The 21,858-nt window shown below is 38.9% G+C and overlaps 2 protein-coding genes across 2 annotated transcripts in view; both read left to right on the top strand.

The window, feature by feature from the left end:
• Positions 1-19,081, top strand: part of LOC149020374 (alpha-amylase 3, chloroplastic-like) — a 30,042-nt gene extending 10,961 nt beyond the window's left edge. The window contains exons 10-13 of the mRNA XM_089148484.1: positions 12,171-12,420; positions 15,911-16,033; positions 17,085-17,252; positions 18,156-19,081. Coding sequence (XP_089004610.1) covers positions 12,171-12,420; positions 15,911-16,033; positions 17,085-17,252; positions 18,156-18,314 — 700 coding nt within the window. The 3' untranslated portion in view covers positions 18,315-19,081. The remainder of the gene's footprint in view (positions 1-12,170; positions 12,421-15,910; positions 16,034-17,084; positions 17,253-18,155) is intronic.
• A 624-nt stretch (positions 19,082-19,705) lies between these two features.
• LOC149020373 (pectate lyase-like) lies at positions 19,706-21,275 on the top strand. Its single transcript, XM_089146923.1, has 3 exons — positions 19,706-19,887; positions 20,027-20,657; positions 20,811-21,275. Exons 1-3 carry the CDS (start codon positions 19,706-19,708, stop codon positions 21,273-21,275), a joined length of 1,278 nt encoding a protein of 425 aa, XP_089003049.1.
• The last annotated feature ends 583 nt before the right edge of the window (positions 21,276-21,858 follow it).

The raw sequence follows: 21,858 nt of genomic DNA, 5'->3' as shown, positions 1-21,858 counted from the left end.
TAAAAACTCCGGTATTACCAAAAAAACCATCGCCACCACTTGTAACTACCTCTGCCTCCACGTGTGGCTCACCTTCACCCTGAAAACCCATCGCTCCTCTTTTGCTAATACCGTCGCCACCACCTACAACTATCTTTGCCTCCACTTGCGACTCACCTTACACCTTGAAACTCATTGCCTCTCCACTTGTGATTCATCCACCATTGAGATCTGTCTTCATCGAAAGGAACTTGCACCTTGCTCCAAACCCATCAAACCCTGTGATCTCTTATTCCTTTCACCTTATATTCTGCCTTCAGAAGAGCATCTAACCTACCCAATAGACCCATTGAACCTACATTAATTGTAGTTTCTGTTTTATTACCTTATAAGCCCTTTTTCTAACATATAATGACATATTAGTCCTTTAATTTTTGTTTTTTGCCTTCTAGCCCCCAACCCCCCCCCCAACCCAAGAAAAAAGTGATGCTGTTCCTTATTCTATGAATCCCTAGAGTTATTTTGGTGGTCAGGCTATTCAACTCTACGACGTTTCAGTTGTTGAAAAAGGGTGAAGACTGAAGAATAAGAAGTTTTTTGCAAACATAGAAACCACCGATGGTACTATTGCTCCCACTGGCTCAAAATATTATGCCACTCTTCTTTGTCGTTCAGTAATATTTGATGGAACAAGTTTTTTGATATGCTCTCGATTTTTATACCTGACTATAGTCGGAAGATCACTTGTTAGACACATTACAAACACCATTATCAAGCCTACCATCACAGGTCTTTCTCAGGATAAATGGATCTTGAATGACTCTCTTATTATGTTGTTCCTTTTGAATTTCATGAATCCAAATGTTTCCCGTGGATACCTATTACTTGATACTACAATCCAGATTTGAAAGGTTACTACAGAAACATATGGATAGTTGGAGAATGATGCATAGTTTTATAAGCTATGAAAGAAGTTTCATGAGACTACCCAAAAGAAACTGATTGTGGCCCAGTGCTATGTTGAGTTGCGATGTCTTTGGCAAGAGTTGGATTTATGGGGATTATCAACCCACTAATCTGGATGATGTGGTTACTTATAGAAAGCATGTGGATAAGATTCAAGTATATGACTTCTTGGCTGGTTTGAATGTGGAATATGATTAGATCATGGTACAAGTATTGAGTCGTTCTCCATTTCCTACAATAGAGTAGTCTTATGCCCATGTTTAGTGGGAGGAAAGTTGTCGATTAGCCATGCGTCATGCTCCTGTTGTGGAGAAATCAACCCTACCGTCTGTTAGCAACAAATCTGATTCAACCAAGGAGATTGTCAAGTGTGAGCACTATCACAGACCATATCACACCAAGACCAACTATTGGAATTTCCATTGAAAGCCTATTGATTTTGTGTTGAAAAGGGCACAAAAAAGGGACAACCTAAGACTAATCTTTTTAAGACTGTTCCCACAATATCCTCTGCATAAATTGGTTTTCAGAGGAATTAACTACTCTACAACGTATTTCGCAATCTTTTACTACTAGTGTAGCCTCTATTATTGCTTCCTCCACTACCCATTACCAACTCCTACCTTGTTATTTCAGGTAAAACTTTTACAGGCTTTCATGTTTCTTTGGTTTCTATTCTCTGGATCATTGATACAGGAGCCACAGATCATATGATGGGTTTATCATCTTTTTGCTTGCATTGTCTTCTAACCTCTGGGAAAAATAAATTTTGAATTGTTGATGGTTCTTATTCTTTCATTGCTGGAAAGGGGACCATTCAACACTCTCCATCACTTTCTTGTGTAAAGTTTTACATGTTCCTTCTTTCTCTACTAACTTGCTCTTTATCAATAGTCTTACATATGACTTGAATTGTAAAGTGACATTTTTTCTAGCTTACTATGTTGTCTAGGATTTGGTAATGAGGAACTATACAATGGACTTTATCTGCTGGAACCGATTAGAGGATCTACTTCTGCTTTGGTGGCATCTTATCATCGGGTCCATTCAGTAATGTCAGGCCTTCATCAATGACATTGTAGGCTAAAGTCAACCCCTTTTAGGAACTCTTATGAAAGTATTTTCTAATTTAATTTCTTGTTGTAATAAGGACCAATTTTTTTGCAAAGCCTACATTTTTGCAAAGCCGGACTTGTTCTACTTATTTACCTTCTCTTCATATTTTTTCCTTTTTGTGTTAATTCATATTGATGTGTGGGGCCCCTGCTAATGTGTGTCTATTACTAGCCATAAATGCGTTGTTACTTTTATTGAGTGTCACTCTTGTTCTACATGGATTTATATTTTAAAACTAAAATGAGGTTTTTCGATGTTTTTATGATTTTCATATTATGATTAAAACTCAATTCAATGCCATTGTAAAAATCTTTCGCAGTCACAATGGCACAAAGTATATTGATGGTGAATTTCAGAGATATCTCTCTTACTCTCGCATATTATACCAGATCAGTTGCGTTGATACGACTGTCTAGAATGGGGTTGCCGAAAGGAAGAACTGACATCTATTAGAGATTGCCCGTTCTATTATTGTTGTTATGAATATCCCTGACCAATACTGGAGTGGTGTTATATTCAATGCCTCTTACCTTATGAATAGGATGCCGAGCATGATACTTGATTTTAGATGTCCTAATGAGATTCTCTAGGGAGGTTCTTCCTTTGTTATTCTTATAAAGGTTTTTGGCTTTGTGTGTTATGCCACAATCATTGCCCACCAAAATAAGCTGGCTCCCTGTAACCTATATTGCATATTCTTGAGGTATTTTGCTACTTAGAAAGGGTACAAATGTTATCATCCTCCTTTTAGGAAAACCCTTATGTCCATGGATGTAATTTTTTATGAGTCTTGCCCTTACTATATACCTCCATAGGGGGAGTGATGAGGACATCAGTGAGCAGTTCCGAGTTTACCAGTGGCGCCGATGTAGGGATCATCCCACGACAGCATCTATGTGAATGGATGATGAGTTCGGAGGTTATCGGATTGCTAGGATCGTATGGTTCGATGAGAAACACTACTCATAGGCAGTTTGTCATGTTATTTTCCTTAAGTCATAGTGGGTTGGGTAGTAGTTTACTATTGAAGTATTTTAATTTCATGTTTGAGTCTTTATGGGCTGGGTCTAGAGTCTATTTTGGCCTAATTTTGAATTATTTTGAGTTTGGGTTATTATTTACAACTTAAGTTGGGGTTATTTTGGGAATTAAACATGTAGGGTTGTGAGGAATCAATTTTTTTATTTAAACCTTGTATGAAATTTGTTTTTGGCAATGAATGAAAGAATTTGAAAAAAAAGGAGCTTACGTTGCTTTTTTTTCTCTCTCTCTCTCTCTTTCTCCTATCGGAACCAGCATTTCCCCCTCTCTCAAGGTAATCTCTCTCTCCTCCTTTCACCCTTGTTTCCCACTAGAAAAATTCCCTTGCTCTCCTCTACAAAGATCTACTCTTTTTTTTTTTTCTAAAAAAAGACCTAGTTTCTTTCCTGGAAATCTTCTTCTTCCCCAAACCCCACGGTTCTGTTTTTCTTGTAGAAAAAAAAAAAATCTTTGTTTTTTTTTCTTTCCTCTTTCCCTTATATCGCAGTCTAGTTGTCTTTTGTTAGTCTCTCTTCCCTTCTCATTGTTTCTTTTCTTTCTCTCCCTCTCTCTTATCACCAACTCTCTTTCCTAGGATACGCCTTTACTTTAAAATATTTTTTTTCTCCTTTCCTAGGATTCACCATTACTTGAAAATATTTTTTCTTTTTCTTATTTCTTTTCCTAGATGCTTTCTAACCCCTGTTTTGCAGCCAGGATCAGCAGATAACATTATCTCTCCCAAAATATTTCTCATTTATTCTTTGGCAGTAGTTTTGTTTAAAACAAAAACTTCCCAAGACTCCCTTTACATTGTTAATTGTTGAATTCCTTGTTAGAAATCTGATATTGATTAGGACAGCTTTATTTTTCTTTAAGTTTCTTAATACCCTTGCATTCAATTTAGTGTTATGGTGCCAAGATCCCCATCCCCTTGTTTTCCTATTGATTCTTGTTTAGTTGTGCTTACCAGTAAGATTTATTGTGTTTATTTATCTACTTTAGCTGTCTTACATGCATGATTAATCAGATTTCAAGTGTTGCAAATTCGTTTCTTTACTATCTGTCAAGAATAAGTGTTTAATTCTAAGAGTTTAGTAGCCCACTTTGTAGGTCCCCTAGTTTCTAGGGTTTCTCCTACATCAATTCTGGTATTAGAGTGTCAGTGCTGCTGGACTTTTAGGTCTCGAGTTGTTAGAATTGCTGGTGTTTAGTTTAGGTGTCTTTAGGTCAGACTGTGTATGGTAGTAACCCGAAGTGGAAACGAATATTCCAATATGACTGGTTCATCAAGTGCCCAATTGACCCTTGACCAATTGACTCAGCTGCTCCAACAAAATGGAGAGATCTTAAAGGCCATTCAAACAACTCAAGAGGAGCTAAATAACCAAAGGGCAGCACAGGCAGCCCAAGCCACCACCATTCAGGCCATAGAATGTAATGTTCGGACCCTTGCAACACGACTTACAGCCATGGAGGGACAACAAAAGCAGTATGGACATAATACTCAAGCCAATGGACCTAGGAATGAAAACTACCAAGTGGACCTCCAGAACTTTGACCACCGCCTCGAGGATCTTGATAGAACTAGGGATAATTTCCAAGGTAATGGAAGAAGTAGAGGTAGAGGTAGAGGTCGTGGAGCACGTGGACATCTTGGTCCTATGCATCATGCAACCTATGAGCATGACAATGCTCTTGACCCCATGATAGAGGGTTCGATATTAGGAGGATAGTCAAGGTAGAGGCCCCATCTTATGATGGCCAAATAGATGCAAAAGTCTTACTAGATTGGATTAGACAAATGGACATGTACTTTGATTTTTATAATATTTCAGAAGAGGTTCGCTTTAGGTTCGCTAAGATTAAGCTTACCGGGGTTGCCCAAGATTTTTGGACAGAATTAGAGTACCAAGAGAACAATCTAGGACTTGAGCCAGTGACCACTTGGGTTGAGATGCAAGAAATGCTTAAAAGGGAGTTCTTACCTATCACCTATAGGCTGAACTTGTTGAATGAAATGAACACCCTAAAGCAAGGGAAATTAATTGTAACCGAGTACATGGCCAAATTCAATGAACTTAAGATTAGAAGCCGTACTCGTGAGGATGTTGAGTAGACACTTTCTAGATTTATTACTGGACTTAACTCCGATATCCGGTCATGACTTACACCCCACTTAATGCGAGATGTCCCTCAAGCCTTTAGGATTGCTCTAGAACTTGAGACGTCCATAAAGACTTTTCCTCAAAAGAAGAGCTTTCAGCCTGGAGAATCTAGTTTCTGTAGGTCTACCACTAACACTACCAATTTCCAAAGACCCCCTGTTAATCCACAACACCCAATTGATAACAAGGGTAAAGGCATTTTGGGAATTTCCCCCATGAAAGCTGGCCAGCTCCTGTGTTTCAAATGCCAAGGATTTGGACATGTTGCTAGGGAATGCCCCAACAGAAACCTTTATGTTGGAGGGCAAGACCATGTGGATTTAGATCAAGATGACGATCAGGAGCATGAGTATGAAGACCATAGACCAAATGAGGACATATCTGATGAGGATCATGATATGGTATATGGGTCTAAGCTTGGAGTTGTGCGTTGTATGGTATCACAACCCAAAGATACTGATGATTGGCGACGGACTAATATTTTTATTACATACACTTGCCATCAAGGTAAGAACTGCCGAGTCGCCATAGATAGTGGTAGCTGCATGAATTTAGTTGCTCAAAGTGCTGTATCCAGAATGGGGCTCAAACCAGAGGCTCACCCCAAACCATACAAGGTTGCTTGGGTCGATCAGTCTACTATCCTTGTAACCCTTAGGTGTTTAGTTCCCCTACATTTTGCTGGTTATGAGGACAGAGTGTGGTGTTATGTCCTAGAGATGGATGTTGCTCACATCATTCTAGGGAGACCATGGTTATATGATAGGGATGTCACTACCTATGGGGAATCTAACATTTGTATCTTTGAATATAAAGGGAAAAATATCCGATTGACCCCTAGCGCCCCAAAAGAGCTTAAGGTTGTAAAGCATAAAGGCAGTAGGATCAAACAAACTTGCTTTAAAACACTTGGCACACTAAATAAGCAAGAATTTGAAGTTGAGTGTAAAGAGTCAGGAGTTGTTTATGCTCTAGTTGCCTCGCAAAGTAATTCAGATTACACATCACACATCAGGCAAATTTGTTAATAGAAGTCTAGGGAACTTGTTGCGTCGTCTTATAGGAGAGTACCTTACCAGTTGGGACCAGGTCCTTACCCAAGCCGAGTTTGCCTATAATAGCTCTAAGAACCGAACCACTGGTCTGTCACCTTTTGAGGTTTGTCTAGGATACCAGCCCAAGGCTCCTATAGACTTTATTCCAGCTGTGTCCAGCTCTAGGACTTCCCCATCAGCCGAGTTTTTTGCGCAGCATATATCTGATTTGCATGCAAGTATAAGACATCGAATAACACTGAGTAATGATCAATATAAGTCCAAAGCTGATATGCATCGACGACTGTAAGAGTTTCAAGAAGGAGATATGGTGATGGTTAGGATCAGACCGCAGCGTTTCACTAAAGGGAAAGCGAGCAAGCTACATGCTCGTAGTGCAGGACCATTCAAGTTTCTAAAGAAAATAGGAGCTAATGCCTATGTTCTTAATCTGCTAACTAACATGGGGATCAACAATATTTTCAATGTGGAGGACCTTGTACCGTTCCATGGCACTCCTACTACTGCATCTTTCTATCCAGATGACCTTGACACCCTTCCCTTTGTTTTTGATGACCCTGCTGGTAAGACCCCTTCACTCCCTACTACTTCAGTACCACCTATGCCTAAATTTCATAGCAGAGTTGAGACAGTTGAAGAGATCCTTGATGAGAGAGTTACAACTACAAGAGAGGGAGGTTACAGAGAATTCCTAGTTAAGTGGTGGGGACATCTTGAGATCGACAGCACTTGGATCACGATGGTGGAGCTACAACAACTTGACCCAGATATGCTAGAGTACTACCAGAGCCTTTATTCACCGGAGGTGAATTCTTCAAAGCTGGGGAGAGAGTTGATGAGGCCATTAGTGAGAGTTCCGAGTTTACCAGCGGCGCCAACGTAGAGATCATCCCACGACAACATCTATGTGGATGGATGATGAGTTCGGAGGTTATCGAATTGCTAGGATCCTATGGTTCGATGAGAAACACTGCTCATAGGCAGTTTGTCATGTTATTTTCCTTAGTCTTAGTGGGTTGGGTAGTAGTTTACTATTGAAGTATTTTAATTTCATGTTTGAGTCTTTATGGGTTGGGCCTAGAGTCTATTTTGGCCCAATTTTGAATTATTTTGAGTTTGGGTTATATTTACCACTTAAGTTGGGTTATTTTGGGAATTAAATATGTAGGGTTGTGAGGAATCAATTTTTTTATTTAAACCTTGTATGAAATTCGTTTTTGGCAATGAATGAAAGAATTTGAAAAAAAAGGAGCTTACGTTGCTTTTTTTCTTTCTCTCTCTCTCTCTCTCTCCCTATCGGAACCAGCATTTCCCCCTCTCTCTAGGTAATCTCTCTCTCCTCCTTTCACCCTTGTTTCCCACTAGAAAAATTCCCCTTGCTCTCCTCTACAAAGATCTACTCTTTTTTTTTTCTTCTCAAAAAAGACCTAGTTTCTTTCCTGGAAATCTTCTTCTTCCCCAAACCCCACGGTTCTGTTTTTCTTGCAAAAAAAAAAAAAATCTTTGTTTTTTTTTCTTTCCTCTTTCCCTTATACCGCAGTCTAGTTGTCTTTTGTTAGTCTCCCTTCCCTTCTCATTGTTTCTTTTCTTTCTCTCCCTCTCTCTTATCACCAACTCTCTTTCCTAGGATACGCCTTTACTTTAAAATATTTTTTTTCTCCTTTCCTAGGATTCACCATTACTTGAAAATATTTTTTCTTTTTCTTATTTCTTTTCCTAGATGCTTTCTAACCCCTGTTTTGCAGCCAGGATCAGCAGATAACATTATCTCTCCTAAAATATTTCTCATTTATTCTTTGGCAGTAGTTTTGTTTAAAACAAAAACTTCCCAAGACTCCCTTTACATTGTTAATTGTTGAATTCCTTGTTAGAAATCTGATATTGATTAGGACAGCTTTATTTTTCTTTAAGTTTCTTAATACCCTTGCATTCAATTTAGTGTTATGGTGCCAAGATCCCCATCCCCTTGTTTCCCTATTGATTCTTGTTTAGTTGTGTTTATCAGTAAGACTTATTGTGTTTATTTATCTACTTTAGCTGTCTTATATGCATGATTAATCAAATTTCAAGTGCTGCAAATTCGTTTCTTTACTATCTGTCAAGAATAAGTGTTTAATTCTAAGAGTCTAGTAGCCCACTTTGTAGGTCCCCTAGTTTCTAGGGTTTCTCCTACATCAGGGAGAGTCCTAGAGGAGAGGTGTTCTTTCCAACTTTGGACCTTCTTACCACACATATAAACTTCCATACAACACCACTTAGGAGTTCAAGAAGAGTTTCTTGATCAAGGGGAGACTTCGGCTAATATACCTGAAGATTCTAATTCTCCCCCACTACATTTTGAACCATGTGACGAACCTGGTTTGTGGGAGACCACTCCTGTGATGCACACTATTGAGGTCTTTCAAAATAAGATTGATTAGAAAAAAAAGGTGCATACTTATTAGATGAACAATCACAATTGGCCAAAGCAGGTGGAGAAAGGTGACATTTTCCCACTTCAATCCCTTACTTTAGAATTAGATTTTAGTGTTTCTACTTGAGGTATCTTCTTTTGATATTCCTATTGCTATTATATTAGGAGTCGGTTTTTGTATTTAACATCCCATAACTAAATATGTTTCTTGTGACTCTTTGTTTGACTCTTACCGTGCTTTTATATCCTCTCTATCATCTGTTTCTGTTCCTAAACGTTGGCAGGAAGCCTATGTTGATAAGAGATGGAAGGCAACTATAGTAGAGTAAATGCAGACAATGAAGAAAAATGATACTTGGGAGCTGGTTACACTTCCTCTAGGAAAAAAAAAAATCAATGGGCTATAAATGGGTGTCTATGGTTAAATAGAATATAGATGGATTGGTCAATAGGTTGAAGGCTAGACTAGTTGCAAAGGGGGTTTACCCAAACTTATGGGATTGATTATCGGCAGACTTTTGCTCTTGTTGCAAAACTGAACACTGTCAGAGTTCTGTTGTCTGTATTTGTGAACAAAGACTAGAACTTGCACCAACTAAATATAAAGAATGCCTTTTTGGTGGGGAATTGGAGGAGGAAGCTATATCGAGATCCCCATGGTTTCTCTGAGAATACTGCAGGGAAAGTTTGTCGGTTGAAGAGGTCAATTTATGGATTGAAACAGTCTCGTAGATGCTGGTTTGGATGCCTCTAGAAGGCAATGACCTCTATTGGGTGCAAGCAAAGCAATGTTGATCATACACCGTTCGTCAAGAAGTCAGGTATCAATATCACACTTCTCATTGGTGGACAATATTGTCATTATAGAGCATGATTGTGAGGAAATACAAAGATTGAAGGACTTTTTTGGCAAAGAGATTAAGATTAAAGATCTAGAGAAGTTGTAGTACTTCCTAGGAACTGAGGTGACTCCATAAAAAAAGGCTATATACCTATCATAGAGGAAGTATGCTCCAGATTTATTATTAAAAGTGGGAATGTTGGGTTGAAAGCAGTTGATACCCCTATTTAGGTTGGAGCTAAACTTAAAGACGAGGGATAACTAGTGGACAAAGGCTGGTAGGGAAGCTTATTTACTTGTCCCACACCAGGCTAGACGTCGCATATGCCGTGGGGATAGTGAGCAAGCTCATGCATGATCCATATTCAACTTATATGAAGGCTGTTACCAAAATACTACAGTATTTGAAGGAACTCCTGGAAAAGGAATACTTTTGTCACCCACTAATATTCTAAGGGTAGAAAGCTTACATTGATGTAGACTTGGCTGAGTCTCTTAGCAAGAAGTCAATTTCAGGTTACTGTACTTTTATTGAAGGTACTCTAGTTACTTGGAGGATTTAGAAACAAAATGTGATAGTTTTATCCAGTATAGAAGCTGAATACAAAGTTATGGTTCATGGAGTTTGTGAGCTACTATGGTTGGAAGGTCTGCTAGAAAATATTGGAATCCAAGCTCCAAATCCTATGATTGTATTGTGATAACAATGTTGCAATTAGTATTTCCAGTGACCATGTGCAACATGATCGAACTAAGCACATTGAAATTGACAGATTTTTTGTCATAGGAAAGCTGGAACAAGGGTTGATCTGCATGCATTTTGTGAGATTTGGAGACAGTGATAGATGTTTTCACTAAGGGTTCGAAGGAAGGAGATTCCTTCCTATTGTAGGCAAGTTGGGCGTGACTAATATCTATGCCTCAACTTGAGGGGAAGTGTTGGTTGAGTCCTATTAGGAGTTCAATTTTGTTAGGAGTTCTAGTTCATGGATTTTTCTATTTCTTGTTACCCAGGAAAGGGTATTTATGTAATAATGTTCTTTTCACTTAATTACAAATAAAGGGCTTGGGATTACATTGATCCATCCAAGCCATTCTACCACAATCGACTTTCTCAACAGCATGTTGAATGGTGACACCGTGACAAGGAATTAAGCTGGGGAACCAACCACCTTGCACCGAATGATTTGTTCACCTTAGATCAAACAAGGTTTTGTAGGATCAACAATCCAGGAGATTCTATCACCTCTTTTTGGAGGAATCTGTGAACTCTTGGGAGAGTAGCCACATAGGATGACAAAAAGGGGGGGGGGGGGAGGAATCCCAACTAGGGTCTTGATGATGTGAGAGGCCATAGCCAGTCTGTGCAAACTGATACTGTAGATAGTTCTGCTACCCACAATGTGAAGAAGGATACTTATAGGATGCCAGCTGTCTTAACCAAAGTGTGGTAGGGCCACCATCATCAATAAAGGGAGCCTCATGTAGATGTGTATTAGGTACAACCTTTAATTATAAGGAGTAAGAAATGGGAAACTCATTCACCATCTAAGAATCAGAATCTCAAAGTTAGGTTCCTCACTGACTGGTAAAATTATTATAGCTGTGTACTTTCATTGTTCAAATTTTCGGTCAATTGAGATTCTGTGAACAAATTTAGTTTGGCGAGCTCGAACGTTATTAAATTTGCTTTGATTGAAAACAAATTTTTAGATATCAAAACAATGACAACAATCACCTAGCCTTATCCCAACTAAATAGGATCAGCAACATGGATCCTTTCAAAACAAAATAGGGAAAACTAAGACCACACGAAGGGAGATGAAAATAAGAAGAATGAAGTAATGTGATTGGACAAGTAAAAACTTGGAAATAAAAAGATGGAAGTGAGAATGAGACGGAAAATGATAGCTGAAGAAATCAAGAAAATCTATGCTACTTTGTGTCACTTGATTAAAATCTCTACTCTTCCTCTAATTTTAGCTTTTTTATAATTTGCTTCCCTCCCCTTCTCTGTGTCTAGATTAATAAAAAAATTTCTTATCTTTCCTTGTCCTAGCCAACCCACCATTTTCTTATCGTCATTTCTGGCCTTGTTATACCTCTTTTTATCTTCTATATCTTTAGCCCATTGGCATGTGTTTGAGCCCCCCCTTTTTTTATTTTGATAATTTTGCTTGGAACCTCCTCATTCCACCATTGTTCCCTTAGGGGCGTAATACCTGCTCTTTCCTATCCCTGGGATTCCTAGGGCAACTGTCTTAATACAAGTTGTCATCTCATTCCACATCACATTAGTATCTCACTCCAGATCTAACTTTCCTTGTTTGACCACATTTTCAGTAATTGTGCCTGGGGACTCCCTTTTAGCCTCCACCACTTTATCTTAGGGTAGATTTCTCCGTAATAAGGCCCATACCCAAGATCACCAGTCTGTTGAGTGATAAGACTCTGCCTAGGAATAGCCTTACAATCTTTACACAACAGTCTGTCTGCCCAAAAATCTTTACTCATCATCCTATTAATCTGCTCTTATTTTACATTCCATGTATTTCTATAGGTTTCTTCATATAAGTTCTCATTCTGTGCTCGCCGCTAATGTGTCAATGCAGGAAAGAAATTGGATATGATGGGTGGAGGATTGATTTTGTTCGAGGGTTCTGGGGTGGCTATGTAAAGGATTACATGCAATCAAGTGAGCCCTACTTTGCAGTAGGTGAATTCTGGGATTCCCTCAGTTACACTTATGGTGAATTGGATCACAATCAAGATGCACATCGACAGAGGATTATTGACTGGATAAATGCTACTAATGGGACAGCTGGGGCATTCGATGTTACTACAAAAGGCATTCTTCATGATGTAAGAGTCTAGCTAGATGAATTTCTAAGCTTTCTTTACACTTCAGTTGGATTAATTTCATGTTACTGCTCAATCAATTAGAAATAGTTAATTGGCATGTACATTAGTGCTTTTTGTTTTCATTTTCTGGATCTGCAATAAGAAGACATCTATACTCGAAGAAGGAAAATAAAAGAGAAAGAAACAGAGCTGACAGTGATGCAGATGTGGCACCTAATTAGGCTATCTTGCCTTAGAATCAACTAGGGTTGATTGATACAGGTTTTGGGCATTTCTTCCCCAGGTTTATTTGATAATTTGCTTAAACATATAGTATCTAGGTTAAGTACGAAATAAATGATTAATCATTTAATTTTGTTTCAGAGTTCATGAAATCACTGAAAGTCACATGACTAAATTAGAATTGAGCGGGTCAATTTAAGTTAATGTTTTTAGTCTTCTTAGATCAAGAAGTTTTATATTTTAAGTTGGATTTATCTGTTCTTGACTTAGTAGGACTTTATTCTGTAAGACTGATTAGCCCCTATTAATACCCTACTCAATGGGAAGAATGAATAGACTGAATTATAGTATTTAGCTGATTGCAGAGCTATTATCTTCTCCATCCTGGGAACTGGTTTAGTGTGCAATATCCTGGCTCACATGGTGAGTAATATCCAAGCTGCTGAAGCTGGTAACTTTCTGAGTAATACCCAAGACCCTTCTTGACTACATAAACAGACTTTACCGTCACCACCTCTCTACCGGCTTCCTGTTTCTCTTTGATTCGCTGGTTTACCCTAGTTCCATTCGAATCGTTTGTTCCCCATCCCTGAATGCTAAGATCCCAAATTATACCTCCCTTTTTTGCATACTGAAATGCTAGTTGTTGGTTCCTTTTTTGACATCTGATTAGTCTAATCAGCTAAGCCTACATCTAGAGCATGGCGGAACCTACCAAGGCAGATTTAATGGTACTGCTTTAGAAAGTGCCAGCTTAACAAAACTCGGACTGAACCTAGGAGACAATGTATTGGGATAACGCCCTAAGTTTTCGACAGATCCGATGGTTAGATTGGTGCAGATCTAACTTCGAAATTTGGGTTTCTTGAGAGTCAATTTCAAGATGAGGCTGTAATTAGGACTTGATGCTCTAATGTGGCTGCAACTTGAATTGTGTCTGGGTAAAATGGTATGGGGGGGGGGGGCAGTGGATTGAAGACGGATGGACTCTAATGGTAGACTTGGACTATATGTAGCTTTTGTTGAAATAGGGTTTTCAAAAATGACAATAGGAAAGGGGAGAGAAGAGGCATGGAGATGGATGAATCTCTTTACAATTCAAGTCTTAACAAGCCAGCACTTGGACTTTAAACACTAAGCACAATCATCTACCTGAACTTTAGACACTAGCAGCTCAACTATTTGGCCTTTAAACACCATAGAGCTATATCTCGCAGAGGAGGCAGGCAATAGCCCGGAATTCAATTCTTCAAGGCTAACTTCTATTCATCCATGATGGGGTATATAAATGGGCTTAACAGCCTTAACTGCAAAGTCCTAATTCTAGAAGGAAAACTAATTGCGAATAAAACATAACCCTGCTCCCAGTTGCATGCATGGGAGTGTGATTTCCTGAATTACACGGTGGTAAAAGACATAAAATGAATCATCAGGGGAAAAAAAAGAAAGACATAAATTGACCCAACTAACTGTGACTTATATTGAAGCTGGAATCAGGATATAGCCTGTTGTTTGGAACCAATCTGATGGGTTCAATATTATCAGTAAGGTCTGCTGGTCCTGAAATACAAACCCAGGCTGGTGATAGATTGAATGTGCAAAGGGAACATTTAAACTGATAAGCACTCGAGTTATCATCCTGAATTTGTAGATAACTGTGCATCTCCAGGAGTTAATATGGACATGAAATGAGGGGAAAAAAAACAAAAAACAAAAATATCTCTATCCTGTGTTTTATCAAATTGAGCTCCCAGGGGTGAAAAGGCATTACTGATGGAAAAAGAAAGGAATCAAGCTACGGGCTGAACGTCAAACATTTGCAATGACTAATTTGAATCCTTCTTTTCCAGGCGATCATAATTAATTCAACAACAAAAGCCACCAAAATAATATTTATGCTACTCTTTATAAAGCCAATGAGTTGATCAATTCCTGCAATGTCCCATTTTCACCTAGAATCTTAATTAGGCATCTAAACTCAGTAGACAATTGATTCAAGTAAGCAACTACTAGTTAAAAAGCAACTCCCAACCGCCAAAACATATAGGAAGGAATCCACTTATTTTGTATAAATTCTTTAAAGGCTCTCTCTGTCTTAGCACTTGTTTAAGATTAGCTAGGAAACTTGTCTGACAATTTGGATAATTAATCTAAAGAAATGCCACCTGATAAGATGATTCAATGTACAAACACACAAGCTTCTATGATCTTGAGAGAGAAAACAACAGTTTTTGTCATGAATGCGCTGGACCCATACTACCCTAAATAATGGCTACTAGGCCTTTTGTTACATCCATAGAGTTGTTGAATATGTTAGCTGCCTTTCTGGTTTGTATATCAATCTTTGTTGGGCTTATGGCCCCTTTTCCTTTATATTAAGTAACAAGCCTCAGGAAATGTTAACCACTTCTTCTTTTCCTTCCCCTTCTCCCACTCTATTTGGAAGAAAGCCACTGCCTCCATTTGGCCCTGCTTTTGGCACTCCTTTGGGTTCTAGAGGGATTGGTCCTAGGTTTTGAGACCTTTTATCGGCACTTCCATTTGTGATTTGGCTGGTAAGTTGGTGTTTGATGCTTTGATCTCTTACATTTGGTGGGGATGGAATCTTAGGAGATGGACATCCAACTCCAGAACTCTAGACTTGATTTGGAAAGCAATCTACTTTGATGTTTCTAATAGGCTTCAGATGTTCCCCCACCCCCAGTCCCGGAAACCCCAGCGAACAGATTGATTGTTGTTACCTGGGGTCTAGGGTCTCCCTGTTGGTTAGTCGGATGTAGTTCCCTCTCCCTATTTTCTGTCCCTTGGTCTGGGTAATTTGGTTCCTGGGGCCTTTCTCTTTTGTTGCCCCCACCCTTTTTACATCTTGTACATTCTCTCTTCCCTTTGGGGTTCCTTTGTAACAGATTTCCTTATTCATACACAAAAAACTAGCCTTAGAAGAAGTGAGCAATGCTCACTTTGGTGCATGCACGTGGCTTCTCTCCATGTTTGTCACATAGATGATAGTGCATTGATTTTCTTTTCTCTTTTCACTTTAGTTTGGGGGGAAATTTATCATAAATAATTGAATAATGCTTGCTTACGTATCTTTGTGCATGATGCATGAAGTTACAATTTAATTGATAAAAGCAAAATTTATGATTTGCATGCATTGGATTGGAGCATTATATGTTTAGCAGATCTATACAATTTAAATACACTCTGATGTTTGAGATTTTCTGTCAAGTTAAAATGTGAACTCACAATGAATTTCTTATTCCAATAGGCTCTAGGGAGATGTGAATATTGGCGATTATCAGATCAGAAGGGAAAACCTCCAGGTGTTGTTGGGTGGTGGCCATCACGTGCTGTTACCTTTATAGAGAATCATGATACAGGTTCAACCCAGGTTTGGACAGACTTACACTTTGAGTGTCACAAAATTCACACACTGCATTTTTCTTTTTCAATATCCAAATAGATACAAGAAACAAAAATCTAATACCTTGATAAAAAATTGGATGCTTTAGTGCATCATTTTTCCAACGCCAGAGAAAATGACAAGTATACATTGACAGTGCAATTAAGTCTTTTCTGTTTGGGTTGGGGCTGTGTTCTTGGCCCATTGGGTTGTTACTACATTAGGTGCATACAACCTTTGTGAATTGTGCAGACCACAAATTTTGTCCTCATGAAATGGAAGTAAATTTATCTCTAGATTGCTGTATACAGTACTTGAATTGAATATACTCTGAGCTCTTCATTTTTAGTGTTAAATGGTAGCTGGTAGGTGCATTGCTGATGAATATGTAAGACCAAGACGCTTCATTTTTGGTTTCCTATTAACAGGATTACATGGCATTTCAAGAATAAAGTCACTAGTTACCAGATAATACATGGTGTTTCCAAAATCATCTGATATTTTATAGTTGCTCAAGGAGTTACTGTTTCCTTTTTCAATGGGCACAAATTGGTTCAGCATGACATCCATGAAAATGTCTTGTCTACAGGTTTGATCCTGGATTTACTCGGTCACCTGTTACTTGGTACATCTGTCATACAGTCGAGCCAATTTTGTTAATGTAGGTACTATGCATATCTGGGTTACTAACTCTGATTAGTGGTTAAAGGCTTAGTTGAGTTGAGTTATGAAAGGTTAGCTAGCTGATGAAACAGTTTAGATTGATCCTTAAGCATCACATGCAAATCAATAGGGACAAGAAGACAGCATGTTATTCTGGAGTACAGAAATCTAGTGCTAGTGTTGAATGTTACTATTCTATTACAGATGCAATGGCCTAGTATAATTGGTTTCTGGTCAGTTTTCTTGATACAAAATTTTATGTTAATGTGCTCATCAATTATACTGATAGAATTGCTGTTGAGATTTTCAATACCGTTAATTTGTAATTTAGTGCAGCAAAAGAAATGCTAAATTGGGTATTTTATTTTCTGCATAGGGTCATTGGAGGTTCCCTGGTGGGAAGGAAATGCAGGGATATACATACATCTTAACACACCCTGGAACTCCATCTATCTTTTACGATCACATTTTCTCGCACTACCACTCTGAAATTTCAGCGCTTATGTCTCTTCGACACCGATTGAAGATTCACTGTCGCAGCACAGTATGTACTCTTTAACTTCATTCCAGTTTCCAATTATTTCGTAGCTTATTGTGAGTAAAATGAATATCTTATTTTGAAACCATCAGCTGGAGAAGATTGACAGGCCAATTTTTTCTTTCATGGGATTTTGGAAACTCATTCTTCATGTATTACATGCCCACATATTACCCCTTGTGTAATACCCTTCAATTTGTGTGCTCTATGTTCAACTGGATGTCCCTAGTTTGATAGCATTTTTTTTTGGGTGGGGGTTAACTGTACTGAAGCCCACTCATAATGGTTATGTTATAGCCATAATTTGGTCATGCAGGGGATAAAGTGGTCTGGGTAATTAACTGGCCTCATGGAATTTATATCCCACTTTGTACACTGTTAACTGTCTTGGAGGTATCCAGTTGGTAGATTTTGGTCTGCAAGGCCTCCCAGTTTCTTGTGCTTCTCGTTTTATTTTATGCGTTTGGTTTGGGGACAACTTCCTTGAATGTCCTAGTGCATGTGAGACTAGTTTAGGATTGAATTCCACATATATCTTTAGCACAAGGTTTGTAGATTAACACTGCAGATTGAACTGTTTCCTCCTTTCTGGAACTCATGGCAGAGATGTTTAAAATTTTATTATTTGCTGAAACCAAATGACACAGCACTTTAATCCACAGAGCTATATAAGAAAATTGGGAGGCTATGCCATCAAGGATATTCTATTGGGACTTCATAACAAATATCACATTGTCTGCCTCCCAGTTTTGGATGCATTGAAACATATTTTGAAATCATTCTCTCATTTATTGTCCGTATGAGTTTGCATTTTGAAACAGCAAATCTAACACACCACGCACAAAAGCAATGGCGTCACTTTTTAATCCTAAATTGTTCAACTTTCTTTTGTGGTGATGTGTGATCCAGGTTCGGATAACCAAGGCAGATCGTGATGTATATGCTGCCATCATTGATGATAAACTAGCAATGAAGATTGGACCTGGGCACTATGAGCCATCTAGTGGTGCGCAGAAATGGGCTTTGGCTCTTCAGGGGAATAATTATAAGGTTTGGGAAGCATCATGAACATAAAAAATGGTACTGTATGTTCAGCAAGTTCCTTAAATTTCAATTGCTATATTTATAAATATATATATTTACGCCAAGTTCCACTTAAATACTTTCATAAAAATAAGCACAAATGGGCTTTTCATGGTAGTGCATGCTTGTAAGTGTAATCTTCTACATCTCACTACTTTTCACAAAGTGGAGGCTTGAGCGCATCTCAGGAACATGATGGCTGTAACACATTTACTGGAAATGTAAATTGTGAAGTAGGTGAAAAACGTTGTATCTGTGTAACAGTTTTTTAAGTGAAGGATGGCATTCATCTATTACCATCAAGTGGCAGGGATAATTTCTTCCTGTAGGTGTATTGAAATCCATTCATCTTAAATTTGCAGTGAATGCGTTTATTTTTTAGGGTACAAGAAGATTTGTAAAGGGCACCACATTTTTGTTAGCCCAGGTGGAGCAGTCCACGTCAGGAGCCCAGTTGTGAAATAAACTATATCTAGTTGGTAAGTATCTGAAGTAAAATTGTGGCTGGAGAAATCATCTTTGGAGTAACTTGGTTCGCCATTTCATATGAACCCACAGATTGAAGAGATGTTATGGAAAAGAGAAAATATTGGAAAAAACTTTGAGTTTAAGGGGAGAGACTATTCTCATTATTTGGTAGAACTTGGTCATTACAATTGAGCAGTTTTTCCAGTTGTAGACATATATGATGAATTTTGATTTTTCTTGACTACACACGTTTCAAAGAGTAGACAAGTTGTACTTGCATGGGCCATATGCAGATGAGAGAACCAAGGGTAGCGTGGAAATTCTATATTCTAATGGGATGATAGAGTCATTTTGCATCCATCTATGTTCAAGGGCCATTCGCTCTAAATTAGGAAACTAGGATTATTCTCCAGGAAATGGGGGATATGAGAACGGACAGTCAAAATACTATGTTTGCCCAAGAACCACTCCCTAAATTTATATGTAAAGGCATTTTTGGGGAGAAATAATGCTATAACAAGGCAGTGAAAACGTATGGTGGTGAAGAATTGACTCTTTCAAGCCGGTCAAAATGGAGAATTAAGAAAGTAAACACAACACAAATTAAGGGACGAGATTGCTATTAGCCAAGTAAACGCTTGTGTGGTTTTGGGCTTCCACTGGGATATAGTATATATATATGGAGATGATGATGCTCAGAATAAACTCAGTGGCTTCTTTTAGTCTTTTATCTGTATTTCTTTTTTGAAAACCATGATTTGTTAAGGAGAGTGTGTTCGAAAAGAGTTTTTCTTTACGTCAACCCAACTCTGAGAAACCTGCTTCTCAAGAGCATTGCTATCGCTCGAGCAATATCACAGCTAGAAGATAAACATATAGTTACAAAAAGAACTAAGAAATACAAAAAGATGGAATCACCTACGCTCAGCATCTTCTTGGTCGTCTTCTTTTTGTTCTCCTTTGCTGCGAAGGCCCACATTGCGGATTTCGATAAGGTGTGGCAAGAACGAGCCAAGGCGGCTGGGGAGCGCACGAATGCGAACTACGAACCCAATCCGGCGGAAGTCGCCGCTCAACTCAACTCAAATGTGCATATGTGGGTTTTGCATTCAATCTTCTGAAAAATTCTCCCTGTTCGCTAGTTGCATTTAATACAATTTATGGATACATAGTTTTTTAAAAATATTAATATTGGAAAATGGATGAATGGATGAATGATGCAGGACAAGAGAGCGTAAGTTGGGGGAGGCTAGCGGAGGAGCATGCCAGGCGACTAACCCAATGGATGCGTGCTGGAGGTGCAAGGCCAATTGGGCCGATGATCGAAAGGCATATGCCAAATGCGCGTTGGGCTTTGGCAAAGGTACTACCGGTGGCAAGGACGGCGAGATCTACGTAGTCACTGATCCCTCTGATGAGAACATGGTCGAACCAAAGAATGGCACCCTCCGCTATGCTGTTATTCAGAAGGAACCACTATGGATAACCTTCGAGAAAGACATGAATATTGTACTCAAGGATGAGCTTATTATTGCCCCTGACAAAACTATCGACGGCCGTGGCGCCCACGTCCACATTACTAAAGGCGCTGGTTTTACCCTCCAGTTCGTCCACAATGTCATCATCACTAACCTCTACATGCACGACATCGTAGCCACTCCAGGTGGTATGATTCGCGATTCTGTCGAACACTATGGAAAACGCACTAACAGTGATGGTGATGCTATCAACATCTTCGGCTCCTCCAAAATCTGGGTTGACCACTTGACCATGTCCAAATGCAAAGATGGCCTCGTCGACGTCGTCGAGGGTTCTACCGCCATCACCATCTCAAATAACGATTTATCCAACCACGACCATGTACGTATAACTGGCCACACTAACTAACTAGCTAGCTATAACCGATTTCCATGGATAAGAAACATATCATAAAGGGCCATTTAAAAACTAGGGATCAGCCATAGTTGACTTACTAATTGTTGCTTCCTTGCTGGTGAACAACTGTGTTAATAGGTGATGCTGTTTGGACATAATGACGCCTACTCAGCTGACGAGAAGATGCAGGTCACGGTAGCATTTAACCGCTTTGGGAAAGGATTAATACAGAGGATGCCCAGAGTCCGATTCGGATTTGCTCATGTGGTGAACAATGATTACATGGATTGGGAGATGTACGCCATTGGTGGCAGCGCACACCCAACAATCCTCAGCCAGGGCAACCGTTTCAAGGCTGGAGACTTACAAAGAACCAAGGAAGTTACCAAAAGGGATGTTGCGCCGGAAAGCGAGTGGAAGAAATGGGTGTGGATATCGGAGGGTGATGTGATGGAGAATGGTGCCTTCTTTACTCCATCGGGCCCCGCAGAAAAGAAGCAGGCCCTCGTCAGCGATGACATGACTCCAAAGAGTGGCAGCGCTGTCGCCACCCTCACTCAATTTGTTGGTGTACTCGACTGCAAGGTCGGAAGCCCTTGCTAAACTGTTTCACATTCTTCTTTTTTCTCCTCTCCTTCTGCAGCTTCAACCACTATATATATATATTAGCAGCCTCCGGTGCTCAAACCAAGAGCAACCGTGAATGCCTATAGGTTAGGGATAACATAAACTCCTTCAGTTCATGGAGGACGTTCTGCTTGCAACGATAATAATGGAGCTAAAAAAATGATTCAGAGGAGAGCCCCAGATTTAGGTTGTTCTGAGTTAAAGAGTTTGTTTTGCCTGAGTAGTATCTCTCGGGTTTTTGTCATGGTGACTCCAAATGTTGTACAATTTTGAATATTTCTTTTCTTTAATAATAATGACCTTTTATCGAAAAACTGCAAAATTCTCAAGGCATTCCTAAGGTCGGAAAAAGAAAAAAAAATAACTTAGAAATGAATTTTATATAAAAGTAAAAATGTGGTCTCACTCTTCCTATATTTTTCATCCTTAGAAAGAGATGAAGTGAAAAAGGTGACATGTTAAATAGTAGACATGCCTTCTTAATTTAAGAAAAATTAATTATCAGCATATTTTCTTATCTCTATTGAATCGAACAATCCATGTATCCATGTCAATGCAG

The sequence above is a fragment of the Hakea prostrata genome, chromosome 3 (genome assembly GCF_041222555.1).
Source record: "Hakea prostrata isolate BN-2017 chromosome 3, UWA_Hpros_2, whole genome shotgun sequence".
Taxonomy (NCBI): Eukaryota; Viridiplantae; Streptophyta; class Magnoliopsida; order Proteales; family Proteaceae; genus Hakea; species Hakea prostrata.
The sequence above is the reverse complement of the archived record's forward strand: the minus strand, read 5'-3'. Positions and strand labels throughout refer to the sequence as shown.